At 42.9% G+C, this 21,759-nt stretch overlaps 6 protein-coding genes across 6 annotated transcripts; all 6 read right to left on the reverse strand.

Moving 5' to 3' along the window:
* Nucleotides 1–1,918, reverse strand: LOC130693210 (keratin, type I cytoskeletal 10-like). Its single transcript, XM_059494614.1, has 4 exons — nt 1,063–1,918; nt 895–992; nt 685–814; nt 1–604 (listed from the first exon to the last, which is right to left on the reverse strand). Exons 1-4 carry the CDS (start codon nt 1,892–1,894, stop codon nt 234–236), a joined length of 1,431 nt encoding a protein of 476 aa, XP_059350597.1. The 5' UTR covers nt 1,895–1,918; the 3' UTR covers nt 1–233.
* Nucleotides 1,919–2,999: 1,081 nt separating this feature from the next.
* LOC130692796 (uncharacterized) lies at nt 3,000–4,804 on the reverse strand. The gene is made up of 4 exons (XM_057515875.2): nt 4,757–4,804; nt 3,884–4,682; nt 3,766–3,807; nt 3,000–3,695 (listed from the first exon to the last, which is right to left on the reverse strand). Exons 1-4 carry the CDS (start codon nt 4,787–4,789, stop codon nt 3,193–3,195), a joined length of 1,377 nt encoding a protein of 458 aa, XP_057371858.1. The 5' UTR covers nt 4,790–4,804; the 3' UTR covers nt 3,000–3,192.
* A 3,457-nt stretch (nt 4,805–8,261) lies between these two features.
* LOC130693209 (sialate:O-sulfotransferase 1-like) lies at nt 8,262–10,440 on the reverse strand. Its single transcript, XM_057516329.2, has 8 exons — nt 10,409–10,440; nt 10,137–10,207; nt 9,799–10,079; nt 9,626–9,720; nt 9,516–9,568; nt 9,335–9,444; nt 8,825–9,261; nt 8,262–8,734 (listed from the first exon to the last, which is right to left on the reverse strand). The coding sequence occupies exons 1-8, from the start codon at nt 10,438–10,440 to the stop codon at nt 8,614–8,616; spliced, it is 1,200 nt and encodes a 399-aa protein (XP_057372312.1). The 3' UTR covers nt 8,262–8,613.
* A 494-nt stretch (nt 10,441–10,934) lies between these two features.
* LOC130693207 (sialate:O-sulfotransferase 1-like) lies at nt 10,935–12,972 on the reverse strand. The gene is made up of 8 exons (XM_059494793.1): nt 12,806–12,972; nt 12,593–12,624; nt 12,149–12,204; nt 11,971–12,065; nt 11,819–11,871; nt 11,626–11,732; nt 11,113–11,549; nt 10,935–11,037 (listed from the first exon to the last, which is right to left on the reverse strand). The coding sequence occupies exons 1-8, from the start codon at nt 12,970–12,972 to the stop codon at nt 10,935–10,937; spliced, it is 1,050 nt and encodes a 349-aa protein (XP_059350776.1).
* Nucleotides 12,973–13,222: 250 nt separating this feature from the next.
* LOC130692802 (uncharacterized PPE family protein PPE62-like) lies at nt 13,223–15,024 on the reverse strand. The gene is made up of 5 exons (XM_057515882.2): nt 14,871–15,024; nt 14,590–14,749; nt 14,388–14,516; nt 13,764–14,276; nt 13,223–13,616 (listed from the first exon to the last, which is right to left on the reverse strand). The coding sequence occupies exons 1-5, from the start codon at nt 14,889–14,891 to the stop codon at nt 13,459–13,461; spliced, it is 981 nt and encodes a 326-aa protein (XP_057371865.1). The 5' UTR covers nt 14,892–15,024; the 3' UTR covers nt 13,223–13,458.
* Nucleotides 15,025–17,095: 2,071 nt separating this feature from the next.
* Nucleotides 17,096–19,913, reverse strand: LOC130692787 (proton channel OtopLc-like). Its single transcript, XM_057515865.2, has 5 exons — nt 19,058–19,913; nt 18,701–18,995; nt 18,388–18,637; nt 18,062–18,328; nt 17,096–17,989 (listed from the first exon to the last, which is right to left on the reverse strand). Exons 1-5 carry the CDS (start codon nt 19,844–19,846, stop codon nt 17,461–17,463), a joined length of 2,130 nt encoding a protein of 709 aa, XP_057371848.1. The 5' UTR covers nt 19,847–19,913; the 3' UTR covers nt 17,096–17,460.
* Nucleotides 19,914–21,759: the final 1,846 nt, after the last annotated feature.

Consider the following 21,759-nt stretch of genomic DNA (forward strand, 5'->3'; position numbering starts at 1 on the left):
TTTTCAGTTGACACGGCGACGGAATGTTTCTCCCGATGTATTTCCATTTTTTGAAAAACATAAACAACCAAAGGCAATTACCGAAATTCAAAGCCACGCTTCCTTTCCGAAAAAACAAACAAAAGAATAACGTGATACGAACCGTCAAAAACGTACAAGAAAAATAAAACACGACACTCTCGGACAAAGCTTACGTTCAAATAGGGGATGGCCAAACAGTCTGACCAATCCACCTAATGATGTTTCAAGTGCATTGGCTGTTTATGCTGGACAGGTAGGGCTCGATAACGGCCGTATTTAGGGGCAGCTGGTTGGACACCAAACGACTGAGATTGCTGGTAAAGTTGTTGATAAATGGCAGCGAATGGATCCTGAGGCTTCGCTTGTCCGACGAAACTCGGCTGGGCAACGATCACTTGGCCGTCGTTCATAGGCTGGGCAGATCCGCTGAGCAGGGCGGCTAGTTGTTCTCGAGTGACTAGGATACCGTACGGCCTCTGTTGTTCCTGGAATTGTGGTTCACTCAAACCCCAGAAAGGTCTTCCGTAATAGGGTCCTACCGGCCTGTTGGGACGATGGCCAGAACCAGGCGGACGGTGTTGTCCTGAATCGATCGATAAACATGTTGCATTTTAGCTCAAAAAGAAATCAAAGAGGACCATCCTTTTTAGTTAGAATCTGTACCCCCAGGATAACCGCCTTGTTGGGGATAACCAGGGTATGCGCCTGGATACCCTCCCTGTACTGGATAACCGCCTCCTGGATAACCTCCACCTGGATAACCCCCACCAGGATAACCCCCACCCGGATAACCTCCACCCGCGTAACCAGAGAGAGAGAGAGAGAGAGAGAGAGAGAGAGAGAGAGAGAGAGAGAGAGAGAGAGAGAGAGAGATCCGCCATATTGAGGATAACCTCCGCCGTATTGAGGATAACCCCCTGGATAGGCACCTGGATAACCACCTTGCTGAGGATAGCCGTAATTTCCTTGTGCTGTTTGAACAGTTTAAAGATTTGAATTGAATTGGATCATTCTATGTGGACATTGTTAATATAAACTTACACGGATAGCCTCCGACAGCTCCACCAATCAAACTGCCGATGATGCCTCCCACTTGGCTGCCGCTTTGTTTGTCCGTGTTGGACGTTTGTTTCACTTGCTGTTGTTTGTCCTCTTCGTTCGCACCTTTCTCCAGTTGCTGCCTGATTAGGTATTCAGCCACTTGAGCCCGGGTCTCCTCCGAAAGGCCGTCCATGTCGACAAACTGATTTCCGTTTCCATCATCGACGGCCATGCGAGTCAACACTTGGGCCAGTTCCTCGTCAGAAGGTTGGCCACCGAGTTCTTGTCCTTCGCCGAGTTGGACCTGTTGGGCCTGTTGGATCTGTTCGTTCAACTGCCTCATGACCTCTTCTTTGACCTCTGGTGGCAGTTGATCTGAATCGACAATGAAAGCTCCACCATCGCCTGGAACGATTAACGGTTGGCTGTCTTGTTGCTGCTGTTGGATTTGCTGCATGACGTCTTGCTCGCGCAAAAGCATCAGGGCCAGCTGGCCCTGTTGCTCTTCAGTCAGCTGGACCTTTTCGTTGGCTGGGTCCGCATTCTGAGGCCCTTCTTTCTCCACCTCGAACACAACAACCGATTGATCTTTGACCACCTGATCAGGACGAGAGGCTTGTTGCTGTTCCAACTTGTTGCCGGACTGGCCTTTGCCCGCCTGTTGTTGATGGAGGGCATCCACCACTTGCTGCTGGACTTCACGTGGCAAATCATCGAATTGAACAATCTGAGAGTTGGCGTTGTTGCTGATTGTGATCGGCTGCTTGTTGGCCGTTACGACGGTCGAATCGAACGCACCGGACGTCACGTCCAAACCGGTTGCAACTTGCATGGCCAGCAGCAACTTTAAAAACGAGTTATTTTAAAGGTAGCATAACAAATCTAATTTTTTAGGCTGAAATTCCAATGTGTTAGAGAAAATCAAATGAATAATGAATTACCGTGATGAAGTGCGTTAAAACTGCCATCATCTTTGAATGGTGTTTTTCCAGGAAGAAGCCGAGCTGGTTGCTCGACTAGTTACAGCAAACGTATGGCCACTCTTCGCACAAAATTGTCCTTTATGTACACGTGATACCCACGCACAGACACACACACACAAAGGATACACCTTTTCTTCACGGCCAGTTGAGGTGGGCCACCGCACCGGGATGGAAGTAGGCGGAGGGAAGAAAAAAAGACGAAAGCCCAACACGAAAAGCGAAGCAAAGTAGAATGGATTGACCGATAAGGAAGAGAATTGTTAAAGAAGAAAAGCAACAAAAATATTTTTAAAAATTCGATGAGCCACGTCGGCAATTGCCATCAGAAAAGATATGAATGAGAGTCAAAGGTATAAAAAAAGGGTCTGCTGAGATGTTTAATTTAAATTTTGTTTAATACATTTGTTTTTTTTTTTGTGTGTAACTGTTGATATCGTGCGTCACGTTTCGTGACTAACAAATCATTTCGTTGGAAAAAGATGAAAACTGGTTTGAGGCAACGGCCACTGACCCATCCGCTGGACTGGTTCTCTCCTTCGTAAAGTGGCCGTTCATTCTGTAATTTACATTTATACGGCGCTCGTGCCGTTAAAAATACACATTAAATTAGAAAGGATGACAATAAAATGCTAATTGAAAAAAAGAAAACCCCTCTATCATTTACGTAGAAAGAAACTCACCTTGACTTTTGAAAGCAGCACACCCATAGTTTTCAATTTCATCCAACACGAAAAATCTTCTTCTTTTCTATTTTTTTAATATTCAAATTGAATGTGGAAAAAAAAAAACGCATTACCAGCCGGGTGGTATTCTTTCAACTCCCATACCACGAAAGTCGTGCAGTTCAAAGTTGCACGACGGGGGGGGGGGGGGGGTTACGAAGTCATTCGTGAGAAACGGAAATATCTTCACGGTCATTGCAAATTCATTTCATGAAACTCTTTGATGAGACAATTGTTTCAACATTTTGTATATTGACCAAACGAAAATGGTTTAACATATGAAAACGTGTAAATATTATTGTCACTGCACACAAACTTGAGCCCCTTTAAATCAATCATCCCCCCAATTACATTCAATTCGTATTCCCGGCAAATATAAATAATCGATGAACACTCTCCACCCCCTACCAATCGATTTAAATGATTCAATAGCGACGGAACTTGTAATTGACGTAGGGCCTGGGCTGTTGGACGGCGAAATCTGCGGGATGGAAGCGGGACGTCTGTGCGTATCTCGAACCAACTGGTTGAGCCTCCGACTCGTACAGCTGGCGGTAATACGCGTAATAGGTGGCCAATGGACTAAGCTGTTCTTCGGGCTTCAGGTCCTCCACGTAATCGCTGGGTGCAAGTGGAAAGCCGGCCACCGGTCCGCCAATCGTGCGGAAGGGCGAAAGTTTTGATGCGACGGATCCGCCGAACAATTGCGGCAATTGTTCGCGAGTCATCAACGAACTTTGCGGAACGTAGGGCCGGCTAGCGTAAGAGACGGGATAGTTGGCTTTAAGACCGGCGTACGGATAAGCAGCTAGCGCGGAATGAGGTCTGAAACCGCCGTGGTAACGATTTCCACTTGGATAACCTCCGTATTGAGGATAAACTCCATACAGGGGATATCCGGATGAATAAGACAGTCTTTGGGGATAAGCTATTCAACAATGAAATATCGATGAGTTTTATTGAAATTGATGATAGGAAATGTGAAATGCAATTAATACCGTAAGGTGAATAGCGTAGAGGGTAATAACCGGATGCTGGTGCTGCATTGTTTGCGGAAGAAACGACAAAAGATTAGAATTTATTAGGTCATAAAATGTAAATGGATTGGTTTTTTACCGGAATAATCAGCGAGAGCTCCCTGCAGGAAACTACTCAAGAGTTCATCGATGTGACTGTTGGTAGTTTGCTTGTTGAAAAGGCCGGCGAAATTAGCCTCTTGCGCTTTAACCTTCTCCGCTTGTTGTTGCAATTTCAGCTCCTGTTCAAATTCCTTCTCTTCGTCCATCATTTGCTGTTTGGTCAAGTATTCAGACACTTGGAGCTTCAGGGCAGCGGGCAGTTCTTCCAAATCGATGTACTGGTTGCCCACCTCATCTTCGACGGCCATGCGAGTAAGCAGTTCGGCAATTCCGGCCGCCAATTCAGGATCGAATGATTCATCTTCCGATGGCGGTACGACATCGCTTTTCACTTGAGCTACTTGTCCTTTAACAGCCTGTTGTTTTTGCTTTTGTTTCTTCTCCTGAGAGACACGGTACTGAGTGTTCAATTGCCTCATGATTTCCTCACGGACGTCAGGTGGCAATTGCTGGGCATTGACGACGAATGGCCCCTCTCCTTGGATGTGGTGTCCAGCATCGAGTTGGGCTTTTTTGACGTCTTCCACTGATTTCGTTGCGTCCACGTTCACTTTCTGAGGTGCGTCAGCCGACGTTTCCGGCACGGGCTCGACCACCTTTTCTTTTTGAACGGGTTCGACAGTTTTCTGGACAGTTTCCTGTTGGACCTTGGCAGGCAGTGGATCGGATGCGACAACTTGTGGAGCCTTGACTTGCTGCGCAGTCTTGACGGCAGGCGAAGCGACCGGACGGCCTTTAACATTTGCGCTGGCCGATAACTGAACAACCAAAAGCAGCTGGAAAAATGGCGAAAGATGATTGAAAATCAATTCAATTTGCTTTAAAAAAATTTGAAAGTTTGCAATTTTACCGTGAAAAGAGCCGCAACTCTCGCGATGGCCATCTTTGTGATTGGTTGTTGGTCTTGTGCACTTGATGACCTTTGGGAACGATGGTTTGGTTGATTCCTCGACTAGTTACGGTAAACGTATGACCGTTCTTCTGGCATAGTGTCCCTCTTTATATATACATAGCGTTTCATTTCACAGGAGGGCACGAAAATGGGAGGGAAAAAAGAGTTGAGTTGAGTGGGAGGAGTAGTTCGCTATCAACTTGAACGAACGTTCGATCGCCGCAGAGATTTTCGACTGTTGCATCAAACTGGTTTGACTAGTGAACCAACGGCTGCCCATCTGTTGCAATTACATCCTACATCGAAAACGAAGAAATAAATTCAAATATGGCTGCCGAAATTGACTTCGAGTTCAACTATGTACATATCATCATTATAGGAACTGGTTTGTGTAGTTGGCTATCAAGCTGTAAGCGTTTTTTATTCAGAATTGACTGTTTTGAAATGAGGAACATCGAAAAACCTGATTTTGGTTGATGAACTCTGTAATGTGTGTGGCCATTGACATGGCACACGAGCTTGTTTTTCTCGCAGCAACAGCATGAACTGCAGACGGCATAACGACGAAGTAAAAAGAAAACAAATAATATTCCAATCTTGGCCTTGATGCAGGCACAGCGTGATAATTCACGTGAACTACAACCTTGAATTGAAATGTTTGGGACTATCAAAACAGTGGAAAACTAGTTCACTGTGTGAAATCAGTTTTGAAACACAAAAGAGGAACAGATGAGCAATTAGAAATTTTAAAATCTATAAACACGTACGACCATGTAATAACAGTCACTATTCCATATGTGTGTAATGTTACGACGGCTATTGACCTCCCGCACGCCCCTAAAAGTCCATTCCTCCGTACTCTGTTGTCTTCGTATTTTTGTTTGAATCTTGTTTCTCCCCAAATGTCTTGCTGAACACACGGGCATGCTAAACAGAAGACGAAAAAAAAGAAGTCCGTGACCGACGCCGTTGGGGTAAAACGACGAGTCACGCGCAGTCGAACACCAGCAACAGCAGAAAAGAAAATGGTTTCAATATTTTTTTTTTTTCGAGCCAACAAACTCCTGGTATCTGATGAGCGTGATAACGACGAGCAATTCTAGATATTTCATTAAAAGTTGAGTTTGGACATTGTCTAGGGAATTCACCCGCATTTCATTGTTCTTTTTTTCATAGAACAATTCACTCGATAGAGTCACATGCATTATTCTATCTACATTCTCTTAATTCGTTGATACGCACACCACGGATTTTCTCCAATCAACAATTTTAATGCTATAAATCAAAAGACCATATTCATTGAAATCAACTGTATCCCTTTTTGTATAGGAAGAAGGCCACCGCCTCGGGAGGTGGTTCTTTCTTCCGACTCCCCTCACGATATTCAAGGCCATAACAGTTTGCGTTGCTATGGTTACTGACACACTCACCAATTATATTCGAATACTACTGACCGCTATAATCGTTAAACTCAGGTGGAGATTTTTTACGGCTGGCTTTTGCAGATAATAATTATCGGAACCGCAACTTACCTCGTTACCATGGCAACGTCGTTTAGAACGAAATGATCATTTCACTGCCCCTAGCCATTTTTTTGTTCTAGAGGTCGACGAAGGTCAATGGTTTCACCTTCATCATTGGTTGTTGTCACTCTGTTCGGGAATGTTCTATAAACTTCAGTTTCTGGCGACGCTAAACAGCAAATGGCTCTAGCAGCGGGTAAACTATACAAAGACGTGATTGAGTGGGTGTCGTGCCGAAATGATTTGTCGCATTTATCATTTTAGGAGATTTATCAGTTAAAGAAAGATGCCCACAATGTCAAAGATTTGAAGAAAAAGAAAGAACGTAAACACAGAGGTGAATCCCCTCGGTTAGCCGAAGGTGAAAATGACATTTACACAGTTTTTCAAAAGCCAAGCTTAATTCTTTTGTTTCTCTCTTTCTGCTATCACGATGGCCTTCAAACGGCATTTAACAGCGTGAAATAATTTCATTTTCTCGCTTGCCTTTGAAATCACACCATTTAACCCCTGTTACCGGAAAGCTGCACGTTTGCTTGGATTGTTCCAGAAACGCATCCATCAAACAAAAGATCCTTCATTTTTTTCTGAAAGATTTTTCAAGAGCAACTGACGCCAGAGGCTTTCATTTATATTTCCGCGTAATAGCCTTGGAGAAAACGAAATCTGTTGTTTGAATGTTGTTGGCCCTTTTAGTTGCAATCAGGACGAGAGTTGGTGAAACAGATTGAAAGCCTTTGAGGTTGGGTTGTTTGTTTCGGGATGCTTCCATTCTCGTGTTTACCCGCGAACATGGAAGAGTGCCAAGGAAGATAAGCGATTACAACTAAAAGGTACAAAATATTCTAATTAGTTTCGCGTTATCGCCATTTCAGATGCAAACATTCTCCTTTCGTTGTTGAAAAACTAAAACGAATTACTATATCAGTTGAGCTATTCCAATCCAACGATGCCCACCTTCCTTGTTCCTATAGACTGGCCATGGAACACCGCCGGTTCGACGGCCTAGCCCAGCCTTGTAATGTTCTATACGATGCAGAAAAGCAGTTCCAGGACGTGCAATTAAATAGCTACGACGCAGTGCATTATAGTCACGTGATTTAACTATCTTCTCAGCGTCGCTGTCGTATCTTGTCGGTCATTTAATACGTTTATTGTCAAGTACCACAGAACCTTTTTTTTATTAAACTTGCATAATTTAATGAAGAAAACATCTTTTTTTTTCTTATTTTTTTTTCCTTATTTGGGTTTGCGTGCATGGGCGAGAAAAGCATTCCCCGTTATGTGTAGCGGTTGACTCTTACCTTGTTTGAATAAATTTGCATAGTAATCGCCTTGGCTGCATTCCATAACAACTTTGATGCGGGTGAATTATAACTAAAAATTAATGTGCAAATACCCAGAAATACCAATGACATTCAATTGACATTGAGGTTATTTGGCTGATTGCGATCGGCATTCTCTCGTATTCATTAGTGCATTTCTTTTGTCGAAAGAAATCCAAGGAACTATTTTCAGTCTCGGCAAAATGCGTGGGATATAAATTCGTCATAATTTTTAAAAAGAAACAAAAGCCAAACAACCGCAGTCGTAATGACAAACTAACTGGTGTGAAGGGTGGAACGGAATCGGCTGTAGCAGACAACGCAATTCAAGTTCGTCCGTGACTTTCATTCGACCTTCAGACTCGCACTCTGGCGTTTTGTAAATGTAAAATATTTTACTTGTATTCTCATCAATTGTAATTGCTCGATCCATTATTATAAACATTGACGTGTCACGGAACACAACCTGTTCGTTTATTCTGCTGTTGAACGAGGTTGAGTGTTGGAACTCGTTCTGGTTTGGCGAGCGTTCACCTGACCATCAAACAAACGAAAGGAATGAGAAACAAAAGAAAGCAGTTTACAAGCATGGAATATCTATAGACTTGTGCGATTGGATGCTACACGTACTACAAAATTCAGCTTCCATTGTATATCTACAAGACAACGTATATGGCAAACGTATTGAACATACTAAGTCTGTATACAGTGCGGGACAATGACAGCTGTTTCCAGCAGAGGACGGTGGGGCTTCTGAATTATTCTTTACAAAAACGGATGTTAACTGTATCCCTTTATATTGTCTGTTTGTTTTTCTTCAACTGTAAAATTACGCTTATTTGAATGAAGACGAACGAAAAATTTCACAGGATAATTGAATGTTTGCATTCGACATGTGACTAGTATCGATTAAAAAGGTTTGAACACAATAAAATGAGAGCTGAAACAGCAATAAGTGTACCCATTCTTACAAATCCTCCCTGTACAAATAGACGGGAAGCAACGGCCAGCCTTTCTCCCGCAGACTCGTCTGGACGCGCTCGATAGAGGACTCGAACTTCTTCCGTTGATCTGCTGTCAGTGGTACCCTGCCGGCAACAAGACCATTTTCAAACTTGGCTGCACATTTATGAATAACTTTGTGACACGATCATCACGAAAATCGTATTGGAACTTACACGGGTTTCTTCAAACGTTTGCGGTCCACGCGATTCTTGTGTCGCAGAGCGCAACGCAACCTCTGTGGATCGACAGGTGGACGATGAGGATCGCTGAAACGAATGACCTCCAACAAACGTTTCAATTCGGCAGCAGTGTCTTCGAGAAGCAGACGCTCGTAGAAGAGGACAGTGCCATTCTGGATGGTCTCAATCCAGCCAACTGCGTGGTCGGCCCACGTATTGGCTACGTAATCAACGTATGCTTCCCAATTAGGACCAGAGAAATGATTTTCTGACACTACTCCAGTTTTATCTCCTGACGTAGCTAAGAAATGAGCATAAGTGAACATTGTGTCTACAGGGTTTCGTAGGAGAAGTACTCCTCGGTATCCATAGAAGAAACTATGGACGGGACCTCTTTCGTCATTCTTTTTCGTTGTTTCATTTCCCTTGACCTACGTCAAACGTTTAATGACAAAAATAGCTAGTTAAAATACGTTCTTAATTCATTTGTCAGAAGATACTGACCCCATTGAAACCTCCAATTGGGAGAACGGGAATAGGTTGATCGATGTCGTGATCCTTGATGAGAATTGTGCATTCGCATTCGAGATTTGCAGTGTTGCTTGAATGATTTCCTACATTCGCGAATGAAAACAATTCGAAAACGCTAATAATAAAGCACAGCACGAACAACATCACTCTTCACCTGTTAACACGATCGGCTTGTCTGCACGTCCGTAAACACTGCCAGTGTAGATTCTATTCATGTACGAAATGAAATAGTGCATTACACATAGTGCATCATTCCTAACTCACCCTGTTACACCTTCGATCAGCTGACGTGTCCACGTCACCCCACTCCCGGGAAATGAAGTTAACGCCCATTTCGGCCTGGTGTGATTCCTTGCAAACTATTGAAAGCACAGTCATTTCATTTAGCCTTTTGATTGACTTTCTTTTGGTTGTAGAGTACGAAGAGAAGTTTGTACCTGAACAGGGAAATGTTGGCAGGTGGGATCACCAATCCAAGGGTAGCTCACGTGATCTGGATCGATGATATAATCGGGAGGTAAAGTAAAATTTTTCTCTTTTCCGGCAATCAGCCAAGAATTTCCAAACGTGCCGATGATCGAGCTGACGATGTGCGATCCTTCGTAGTTCAACCGATGTAACGAGAAAAGCGCAACACCTGCTGTTGCTAATGCAATGGCATACAATTCTTTACGACGTAGTTTCATCTCGAACGATGTACACTCTGAGAGAACTTCGTCTAGAACGCCAAAGGGAAATAATAAAACTGAAAAAAATAGAAACGGAAACTGCAAACCTCCTTGCTGAGTGTGACTGTCTGAAATTGTCCTGAATTTGAGACAACAGGTGTCGAATGTTTCACAGATACTGTAATGTGCGTATAGTTGAAAGTTAAAGTAATTGAACACAGAGATTGGAATGAAATCGAATGTATTGGCTGCACATAATATAATAGTACAAAAACTGCACTAAGTCTCGTTGTACACTCCTCGACGAGATGCTTGGAATTCTCGTCTTTATAGGTGATGCCAATGTGTGCCACGTGATGGTGACGGGATGTTGAGGCACCTTCGACGAGACACGCAAATTGGAACAGTCATGTTTGATTGACAGGCAAGGGTCCCAGGGAATGATGAGTTTTGATACTTGTAGCTAACGCCATTGTATTGCCGCTACATTTTCCATTATATTCCTTGTCAGCCAGCGGCGTTAGCTTGATACTTAGCCTTATTACAATCCATCAGCAAGTGTGGTTGTACATTGGTACAGTCCTGCACAAAAAGCCAAACAGCTTTTTTTTTTATTAAATTCATCTGTGGACAAAATATTTTAATCATTTCATTTTTTAAATAAAGGTATTCAACTCTAGACGCATTTTTGTATAGCTAGGCGACACATTTGGGCAATGATGTTGTAATACTAAGGCTCTCTGTTGTGTTTGCTGACACCGACAGTTGCCCCCTCGATGCATAGAAGAGATTAATTACTAATTACTAGGCCGATCCCGTTACAGTCAATTAAAGTCCATTTTTTCCAAAGTAATACGTACGTGTATTCAGCTGAAAAATTTTAAATGCAAAACAAGCGGAAAGAATCAGGTGGTGTACAAGTAGACGGGAAGCAATGGCCAGCCTTTCTTCCGCAGACTCGTTTGAACCCGATCGAGTTTCTTCCGTTGATCCGCTGTCAGTGGTACCCTGCTGCAGCAAGACAATTGATAATGAGTCATTTGTGACGTGCCATAAACTAAGAAAATCTCATTTTGAACTTACACGGGTTTCTTCAAACGTTTGCGGTCCACGCGATTCTTGTGTCGCAAAGCGCAACGCAACCTCTCCAGATCGACAGGTGGATGGTGAGGATCGCTGAAATGAATGACTTCCAATAATCGTTTCAATTCGGCCGCAGTGTCTTCGAGAAGTAGACGCTCGTAGAAGAGGACAGTGCCGTCCTGGATGGTCTCAATCCAGCCGACTGCGTGATCGGCCCACGTATTGGCCGCGTAATCAACGTATTCTTCCCACTCAGGACCAGAGAAATCTTTTTCTGATACTACGCCCGTGTGGTTTTTTGACGAAGCCAAGTAATGCGCAAAAGCGAACATTGCATCCACGGGATTTCGAAGGAGAAGAACTCCTCGATTGTCGTACCTGTAACTACAAACTGGTCCTCTTTTTTTATTCCTTTTCTTTTTTTCATTTACCTTGGCCTACGTGCAAACGTTCAAAAGTGCCCAAGTTAGCTCATGAGTCATGAGGACGTGTTTCATTCTTTCAAATACTGACTCCATTTTTGTTTGCAATTAGGTAAACGGGAGGAGGTGTAGTGATGTCGTGATCCTTAATCAGAATTGTGCATTCACAACTGACGTCCACCAAGTTTCTATAATAAGCTCCTACATTTTATCAAAGAAACAGTTCGAAATCATTAGACTATTTGCTAGCAATAACGCACAGCACGAACAAGAGGATGCTCAACCTGTTAACACGATCGGGTCTTCACTACGTCCGTAAGCGGTGCCAGTGTAGATCCTTTTCATGTTACACAATTGAATTGTCAACCGCCGAGTTCATTTTTTTATTTTTATTTTATAAATATTTGTTCGTTACTGGAGACGGGTCATAACTCACCCTGTTACACCTTCGATCAGCTGACGTGTCCACGTCACTCCACTTCCCGGGAACGAAGTTAACGCCCATTTCGGCCTGGCGTGATTCCTTGCAAACTATAAAAAGAACGGATTATTGTCGATTCGACTTCTGATTGCCTCAGTCGTTTTCATTCTGTAATACGAAGAGAAGTTTGTACCTGAATGGGAAAATGTTGACACGTAGGATCACCAATCCAAGGGTAGCTCACGTGATCTGGATCGGTAATATAATTGGGAGTAAAGTATATTTTTGCTCGCCACTGACGATTGATCAAGAATTCGACAACGAGCCAATGACACGCGATTCTTTGTAGTTCAACTGATGTAAAGAGAGAAGCACAAGTCCTACTACTGTTAAGCTAATGGCGTAAAATTGTTTACGACGGCGGGTCATCTTGAACGTTGTATACTGTATGGGAACCTCAGCTAGAATGTCAAACGAAAAGAAAAAAAAAACCTGTAAATGTCCTAACTGAACGTGATTTCTTAAAGACTCCTAAACTTGAAATGGAATTGCCGAAGGGTTCACAGTCACATCAGCCGGTGTGGGTGTGGTACCTGCTGATGACTGCAGTCAGTCTTAGCAGTTTGTTCAGAAGTACCTGAATTTGGATGGCATTTTTTGCACTGATTTCTGACAATACAAACACGCAAAATAACCATAGTTGCAATGAAACGCAGCCGGTTGGGGCTATAGAAAATGGAAATTTTTTTCTAATTATTCGGCGACTTCTATTTGACTTTGACTTGAATCTGGACGCTTTGGCGGAATTGTTTGTTCCATCGCGACAAGCATCGGCGTGTACTAGACAAACCTGTTTCTTATGTTTCGCTCTTGAACTGGTTGGTCATTGGAATTGGATTTGATTTGGCGAGCGTTCACCCTGACGGTAAGACACTTGTACGATGAGACGAGAGAACTTGTGCCTGGACCGGGGGCAAAAAATTGACAGGTAGGATCGCCGATGCAAAGATAACTCATGTGATCTGGATCAGTGATATAATCAGGAGGTTTTAAAACGTTGCTTCTAACCTTTCTACGTGCAAAATGACATTCCCCGAATAACCTGAAACGTTCCATCGCTGCAGGCGCTGGCGTGTACCATCTTTGCTGGGACAAACCCGTTTGTATTCGTTTCGCTGTTCATCCAGCGATGAAACACTTTAATCAACGACAGCTGAGATTCAACTCAAACTGACCAAACGACAGCAAAAGAAAAAGAATTTTCGGCTTCGAGTTGGGAAATTTTATTGGCAAAAAGGCAATCGCAGAAATCGATGTAACACAGTGAGTAATTCAACAACCGTTTAAGGGGACAGGATAATACGTATAGTTCATGGAGATGTCGTTGGTTCATTGAACAAGGCGCCCAGCGCCATTAGCCACCAACCTCTTCCGTTTTCTACACGAATAATGGAAGGCAACCGTGTTGTTCGTGTTGTTTCGAATCAAAACAGATTCAACAGTTTATTGCTGTTGGTTGGTGAAATCAATTTCGCCACCACTGGCTGGACTGGAATCGGCGGAAGGAGCAGAGGCTTCGACGGAAGCCGCATCAGCGACCGCAGTGCCGTTGGACTTTTGTCCTTCACGCCATCCTAGGTAATTGCTGCCGTAACCACTTTCTGCAGCCAATTTTCGAAATGAGCAAATAAAAGACATCGTTAATAACAGAGTCACATCAGTGAAAAAATACATGTTTTCATTTGATTAATTGCACGTGAAAAAGGGAATCGCATGGAGGACGTGTTGCAATTTTGTGTTTTACATACCAACGCTAAGGCTGTTGTATCCTGAGTGCCCATACGCGACTTGTTGTCCGCCGCCAACATTGTTTCCATACAGTCCCGTATTGTAGCCAGTGTTTCCGTAGCCGGTGTTCGTGCCGTAGCCGCTATGGCCTCCGTATCCAGTATTGATTCCAGTGTTTGTGCCGTACCCAGTATTTGTTGCATATCCAGTGTTGCTTCCGTATCCAATGTTTGTTCCATAGCCGGTATTGGTTCCATAACCTGCGTTCGATCCGTATCCCGTGTTTATTCCGGATCCCGTACCGTAGCCGGTGCTGCCGAAGCCAGTGTTGCTGAAGCCTGTGTTGCCGTAGCCAGTGTTGCTGGAGCCAGTGTTGCCGTAGCCGGTGTTGCCGAAGCCGGTGTTGTCGAAGCCAGTGTTGCTGGAGCCGGTGTTGCCGTAGCCCGTGTTGCCGTAACCGCTCTGACCGTAGTTGATGTTTTGGCCGTATCCGGCATTGACTCCTGGAGTTTGGTAACCACTTCCGCCATATCCTGATACAAACGCGATAGGAATACCAATCAATTATTTAATAATTTCCCTTTATAATTTCTTCAATCATTCCCAAGAGTTAAATAATGAATGATTAAAGAAAAACTCATTACCACCAGCAGCGTTGTTGGCATGGTGCCCAGTGTTTTGATGGCCAAGCTGTTGGTGAGTGGTAAGACTGCTACTTTGCTGTTGATGGCTGCTGCTCTGTTGTTGGTAAACTGTACTGCTCTGTAATTGACCTATCCGCCAAAACAATGGTTTGTTTTAAAATAAAATTCAATTATTTCAAAATGAATTGGATTCTCTCATTACTTGTTTGGTGACCGTAATTGGGACGATAACGCTCGTCAACCTTTTCACCTTCAGCCAATTCGCCTACAGGTGCCACAGCATGCAGCACCTCCGGTGATACAACGATGGGAGCCTCATCTTCCGGGTACGGCATGGCAACGGCCAACGCCAACATCAATAACTATCGATACAACATGTTGGAATGAAACTCAAACCTTTCAAGATTTCCACGATAAACGTGAGACATTTTAAATCACAAATGAAATTTGAAAACAAAGAAAAATTCTGTGAAAATGACTTACCGTAAACACGAAGCGAAACATTTTGCCTAGGACTATGGAGAGCTTCTCTTCCGGCGGATGATGTGATCGCCTGGACGGTTGGTGTGCGGATGTATGTAACTCGGTTTGGATGGTGCCGTATTTATAGTCAAACCGACTGTACCGAGCGATGGGAACAAAGCAACAGCGAAGGTCGATCCGGCATATAGGTAAGAAGAACTTAATGACCTGTGTGTGTGTGTGAAGAATAAGGAAAACAACCGAAGCTATGGGAAAAACCCAACACCTCTTGTGGGGTGTTATGCTGCCTATTGAGCAAAGTATGCACTAAAAAAACAGATGGGGAGGGGAGAAAAACCAAAACGATATATGCACTTGGCTAGTAAGAAAAAAGAAAAACATTTTGAGGTGTTAGCGTACCTGGGCTTATTCACGTGGGGGAATGGCCATCACGATACACGGGACAGCCTGAGGAATTTTTTGGTCGGTTATGTGAGCCGGGTTTTCCTCGATGACGACATGATTAGCATGATCATCAAATATGGCTCTCGATCAAGACATTTTCAGTGATAATGGGTTTATCCTGTGTCAATAAATGGGTGGAAAACTGCGACATCACGGGCCCCTATGAAATTCACACGAAAGAAACTCACTATTAAATAGGTAGAGTCGAGCTGTTTTACGTCTGACCAAATTCAAACATATTTTCAGGAAGAGGTCTACGCAAACGAGTTATCAGGAATCACATACAGAATCTAGTCATGAACACGGTTGACTGCACTCATTTGAGCTAAAGCATTGAAATCTAGATCAGTCCGCAGACAAACATGACGACGGAGATGACCTTGAATAATAGTGTCGACATCTGCCGCTAGGTTACGGATGCCACGTACATTCATCTTGCATGTCCATAATAAAAGTCGTTTTATATTGTAACATTTTAAAAAATCATCTTTATTTCTTGACATAAGACTAAAACTAAAGTTAAAAAATAATGTTCACTGTTTCGTTTTCATATTTGCCGAAATAATTACACGGTTATAGCCATTAACTTACCTACCTGGCGGCCATGTTGTAAACAGTGTTTTGATTCCAGAAGTTACTGTATATAAAGGTTGAGAAAGCCATTTGTTGATGAGGTGGAGTAGCTAGTGACTAAGGAACCTTCCTTAGTACTATAGGCGGCTGAGTGTCGAATGAAAGGTGGCTGGATGACAGGTCTGATCGCTAAGTACCTTTCATTAGACATTCTAGTCATACAGCCGGCTTGAATCAGCGGTTGAGCCTACAGTATTGCATGTGTGTCGTGGTACAAATCATGGCGTTGGCTAGGTCTGGTACCGTCTGGATGGCCTAGTACGGAGTTAGGTACATAATTGTCGATGAGCATTTCCGTGAGGATGGTCCCCCATCCATTACCATGATATTCGTGAATGTGTACCCCAGTACATACGCATGGATATGTTGGTAAATCACGTGACTATGTAAGGCAGTTGTACACGTTGGAGCAACGAGAGGAGAAGAAGAAAAAGAAGAAAAAGAAGAGGACCGTCCGTTAGAAGAGATCCAATATATCTAATCCGCTAGGTTACAGATCCATCTGGGTCAAAAAACTGCTGATAGCCGGGGTGGGGATACCCGGTATTGAGGTTGGTTCCTGTGAGGCCTATCACGCAGACACTACTGTGGACAACTCAACTGTTGCGATTCAAGTCACACTAGCTACTCCACCTTTTTTATTCTGTAAAGGAAATCTTTTTTATTCTGTAAACTTAATTGTTTCGATTCGAGTTACACTAACAAGTCCCTTCCCTCAATATTTTTCTTCGAATCAATATTTCAAAGTGGAATCCGGAAGTAACTATTGCTATATCAATTTTATATTGGGGCATTTACAGCAGAGTAGCTATGCATTTTGCTTTTCACATGTCCAGATGATCCTGTTTCTCTATCATTTGCCAAATGTCTTTTTCCTCAAAATCAGATTATTACTGTTTAAAACGAGGCAATCAATAACTGCATACCAGACTGTTGTCTTATCAATAATAAACAGAGAGAACAAAGAGAAATTTCTTCTGGAAGTGACATTCTTCAAATTATTTCAGCATTAGGAATGTGAAAACAGAATCATCTTTAAATACAAAAAATCGCACTACACACATAAGAGAAAAAAAGCCAATTATTTTTGCGGAAGATTGCAGGGTATAAACTGATATACTTGATGGAATATCCGCCTGTCTAGTCGATCCGGAAATGTACAAACGCACTACTTCTTTTTATCTGATATGAACACGTCATTGCACCTGATCTATTGCCTACACTACGATATAGTATTACGAGTTCGTGAAACTCACATACTATGCTCCATTTCCAAACAGTCCAGTAAGAAATTATATCAAAATGGACATGTTAAAAGGCAGCACATTTTCTTACGTTCATTGTGACATGTGGGATCTAATATCCCAACAACCATTAGTTTTATGTTTACGTAAAAGAAAAAAAAGATAGGATAAGGAAAGATTGAAAAATCGTCCAAAATATACAAGGGAACTATGTAAATATGCAGACGCCTTATATAATAGTTAACATTTTTAACACAAAGGAATGCGTTTTAATTCGTTTCAGATCCACCGGGCGGCATTGTTTCGCCCGAAGGTCCATGATATCGATAGGAGTTTTTCCAAATTTCGGCGTATACCATGGCCGAATGAAATCTATAAAAGATGCAGAGCGGCAGCGTAATGCGCTGAACGATGGCCCAAGGCAGAAATCCGTAAAAATTGAGCTGAACCGGATTAGCTTCGACTTTTTGCATTTCGAAAGTGTAGACGAGCCACAGGGTCATGTTGGTGATCAACAAAAAAGTGACGGACTGTCGGCCCGGCTTCTCCAAATCCTGCTCGGCTGTGTTCACAATGCGTCTCGACATGTCCGAGATGAAAACCGTCTGTACCGTCACTTCGATGACGGACAACAGGCCGTTGATGAACACTAAAGTGGGCGGTTCTTCCGTCGAACTGCCCAGCGCTCCTGCGATCATAGAAAAGGCGGCATACATAAAAATCCCCAAGGCAGAGATCCGTAACAAAATGTTGCCCAGCTCTTCCATGTGCTCCGAATGGAAATGCAAATGCCGGGCTCTGTATTTTAAAAATATATATATTTATATTAATTAAATACAGACAAAATCATCTGTATTATGAAATGATTACCTGTATGCGCCTAACGCCATGGCGAAGATGGAAACGAGAAGCAAAGTGCAATGGGCCGCGTAGCCCAGGATGAGTCCCAGTCGTTTGAATTGGGGCATGGGCACAAAAATGAAGAATAAGACGAGACAGAGGAGCGAAGCTGTCAGGAAAAAGAGGCCGATAAAGAGTTCCTTCGAAGCTCCAACACAATCGACTCTTAATTGACGAGTTTTGCTGTTCCAGATCGATTCGTCTCTAACGCCTCGGTTGTTATCTTCCGTCTTGTACCTAAAAAAAATCGAAATGCTTAATCACGTTTTGAAATTTTTGTCAACGGATTGAAATACTTTGGGTTGAGGCCAATATGTTCCCAAATGACGTAAAGAACTGCAGCGCCAATGAGCGAATATTCAATGAGGAAAGGATAGAGGAACGGAGCAGCGTCCATGATGATGTTGCCCAGGAAAATGCGACGGCCACACGAGACATTGCCCGTCAATTCCCACAAGCTAATTTCTTTTTTGCTCTTAACGGCTGCAACAGTCGGTGCGGCTGACGTCGCAACGCCGATGGGCGCATCGCCCAAAGTTTCATTCACTGTCCATTTGAAACACATTTAATTTTTAAACACTGATACAATTAAATACAGAACATTAATACCTACATCAAAAAGGGCAGAATTTCCTCCTTCGAAACTTTCATCGCTTCCGGCCGCAGCGGCTACAGCCTCGACAATGTGATGTAGGAAAGCGTTGGAAACGGATTCATAGCCATCGACAACCGGTTGGCTTTGCTGCAGTTGTTGGCTCCTGGCAATTTTATCATAATAATTATAATGACCATTGATTTCTTTCAACGATTCTCTAACCAACGTCCGAATCCAAACGCAAATGTTGGTGGCAACGCAATGCATCAATCCGAAACGGGCAATCACTTTGAATTTGTGAATGTTGAGCTGAAAAAAAAAAAATAATAATGAAAATGAACAGTTTTAAAAACGAATAGTTAATGCCATACCCTGGCAGACACGAAGATGAAGTACATTTGGAGGAAGACAAAGGCTGCGTGCAGAAGCGGATTGATGCCACGCAGCAGAGCGAAACAGGGCGAGTCGGGCGGCACTTCGAGAAAGGCACCGAATTCCAGCCCGTCATAAATCATAGTGCCCAGCCCGAAAGCCACAGCGCCGGCCCTTAAGAACAGGCTTCCATGGCTGTGCTCGTTATCGGAGACTTTAGTTTTCCTCGCCTTTCGACCGTTGGCAGCGCCGCCGGTGTTTGTTACAATGTCGCTGTTGCTGTTCATCGTGCTGTAGGAGACGATCTCGTTGGGCGAATCTCCTACGCTGAGGCCGAAATTCTGCGGCATCCATTGCTTCGTGGCGCTGCTTTTGCGTGACGATGGGTGTGGATTCTGACTGACGCCTTTCGACGAGTCGTCCATGTCGATCGGATCCGTTCGGCTGAATTTCCTGCGCTCGCCGCTGCTCTCGCCGCTGAATTGATTGAAGAATCGACGTAAAGGCGTCGGCGCAGAGACGATCTCGTTCTCGACCGACATGCTGGAATCGGGATTGCGCACAGCGTCGTAATCGCTGGTTTCATCTTCGGTGGTCGTCGTCGGATTGGCCATGTTCGATTCCCTCGATCGGCTTAATTTCTTCAAGCGTTTCTTCTCCTCTTGGCGTCTTTTCGATCGCAATAAATAGCCGAAGACGTACAGAAAGAACACGATCGACACGGCGTACAAGAAGGCGAAGAAAGTCTGTGAAATTTGAAAAGCAAAAACATTAATAACAATAGCCATCAGTCACTTGTTTGTAATGCATTTGCATGTGATTGCCACATGGGAAATTTGTAAGCGTCACCCTATGGCACAAATGTGCTGACAGGGTAACGCCCTTATTATGTTCTCACGAATCGTATGCAGACGACTAAATTAAAGCTGAAAATGATATCATTTGAATAAAGAAAAAAGAATGTACCGTACAGCCTAGAGGAATAACATTTTACCTCCCTGTAAAATTATGCATTTGGGATAAACTAAAAAAAAAGCCCCAAAAAAAAGAATGGCCCGAACACGTTCGCAATTTCCAGGAAATTTCGCGCTCCTTTCAACTCCTTTTGAACGTAACATGCAACTGCGTTGCTTGTTGAATTGCTGGTATGCAAATAGCGACCCAAGCTATTTGGCTATACCGCAGGCTATTGTTTTTCTTTTTAAGGTTTGAGTTTAATTACGTAATGAACAGGTGTAGGTATTTTACTCAAAATAAAGTGCCCAACCAGGAATTGATACGGAATTTCACCGAACGTCTGGAACAAAAAAAAAGGAATTTAAAAGAGATGGTACACGTTGCAATATTTCAATAATGATGAATTACCTCTTTTGTTTTGCGCTGGGCGTTTCAGCTTACAACTCTTTCTCATCAGATAGGTATCTTTTTAGAATTAATTAATTTCACAACTACTTGAGATTCAATTATTTAATGAGACAGTGGGCTATGACAGCCCACTGTTTTTCGAATCAAATTTTCTTTTTTGTTATTAGCCTTACAAAGAGGCCACGGACATGATTGCGTGTCACGAAGCAAATGGATTTGTACAGAGGCCTATGGGCTATGTAGGCAACAGTTCGTATAAAAAAGTAATAACGGCTAGTTTAAGGAGAAAAACACTTACATAATCGAGCTCAGAGTTCAATTTTGGATATGCCATGTGATTTTTTTCGAATTCGAAGGGATTTCGTTTTTTGCCTATTTTGACAAAAGTGAGAAGGGCTTCTCACTTTTTTCATTTTTGGCCAAATTTCAAATTCGACTTAAAATAGATGATTTCAATGTAGAATTGAATGGTAATCACGAAAATAAAGTTTATTTTTCAATTAGCCTCGTAGCTTTGGAAATAAACGAAGAAAATAAACGTGGGAAAATTGCCTCAAAAACCTGCAAAAACTGACACTCATTGGAATTCGTTAAAAACCACAGAGTATATTCAAAATTGAATGTTGATTAAGGGAAAATTGTTATTTTTTTCACTTAGCCAATCGTTTTTCAAATACAGGGAATATTACCCAATGCTAGCGCGCCAGTACGCTTCAGTGCTGCGATGAGTAAAAAACAATTCTCTTGAAATTCACTGAAACTTGCCTATGATAAGCCAAATTTGACGCTGCTAACGAATGCAATATTAGTGTACCCCTAAGTCGTGTCTATATCCTAGTTTCATTGATATTTCCAGAATCGAAACCTTTTTTACGATATTTCTGTTAATAGATGGCGCCGGCGACGGTAAACAAACAAAAATCACTTAAATTGCGTTTTATTCAGAAACCGCACCATTAGTCGAAAAACTAATGCTATATTCTGAATCAGCGTTCAACACTGGTTATTTTTGGTGGGGCCAGACACAGTAGAATAAACTCATCGATAATTTAACTATTTATTTTGTAGATTTCAACATATGGTGGCACAACACACTTATTACACACACATTTATGCAACCACACACACTTGCTCGGTCTATGGTTGAGCTCATTATGGTTGCATCGGTTTTATGGCAAGGATTACTCTGCTGTTTAGGCCTTGGAGCCCTTGAATGGCCTTGAACTAGAAGCTGATGGGGAATGTCGAGGATAATTTATGGAATGTGGTTGATAGATGGCGTTTGCCGTGCTAGCGCACCACTATGCAGTCATGCAGTTAAGAAAAGGAAGTATCG

Source organism: Daphnia carinata, chromosome 3 (assembly GCF_022539665.2).
Source record: "Daphnia carinata strain CSIRO-1 chromosome 3, CSIRO_AGI_Dcar_HiC_V3, whole genome shotgun sequence".
Classification (NCBI taxonomy): Eukaryota; Metazoa; Arthropoda; class Branchiopoda; order Diplostraca; family Daphniidae; genus Daphnia; species Daphnia carinata.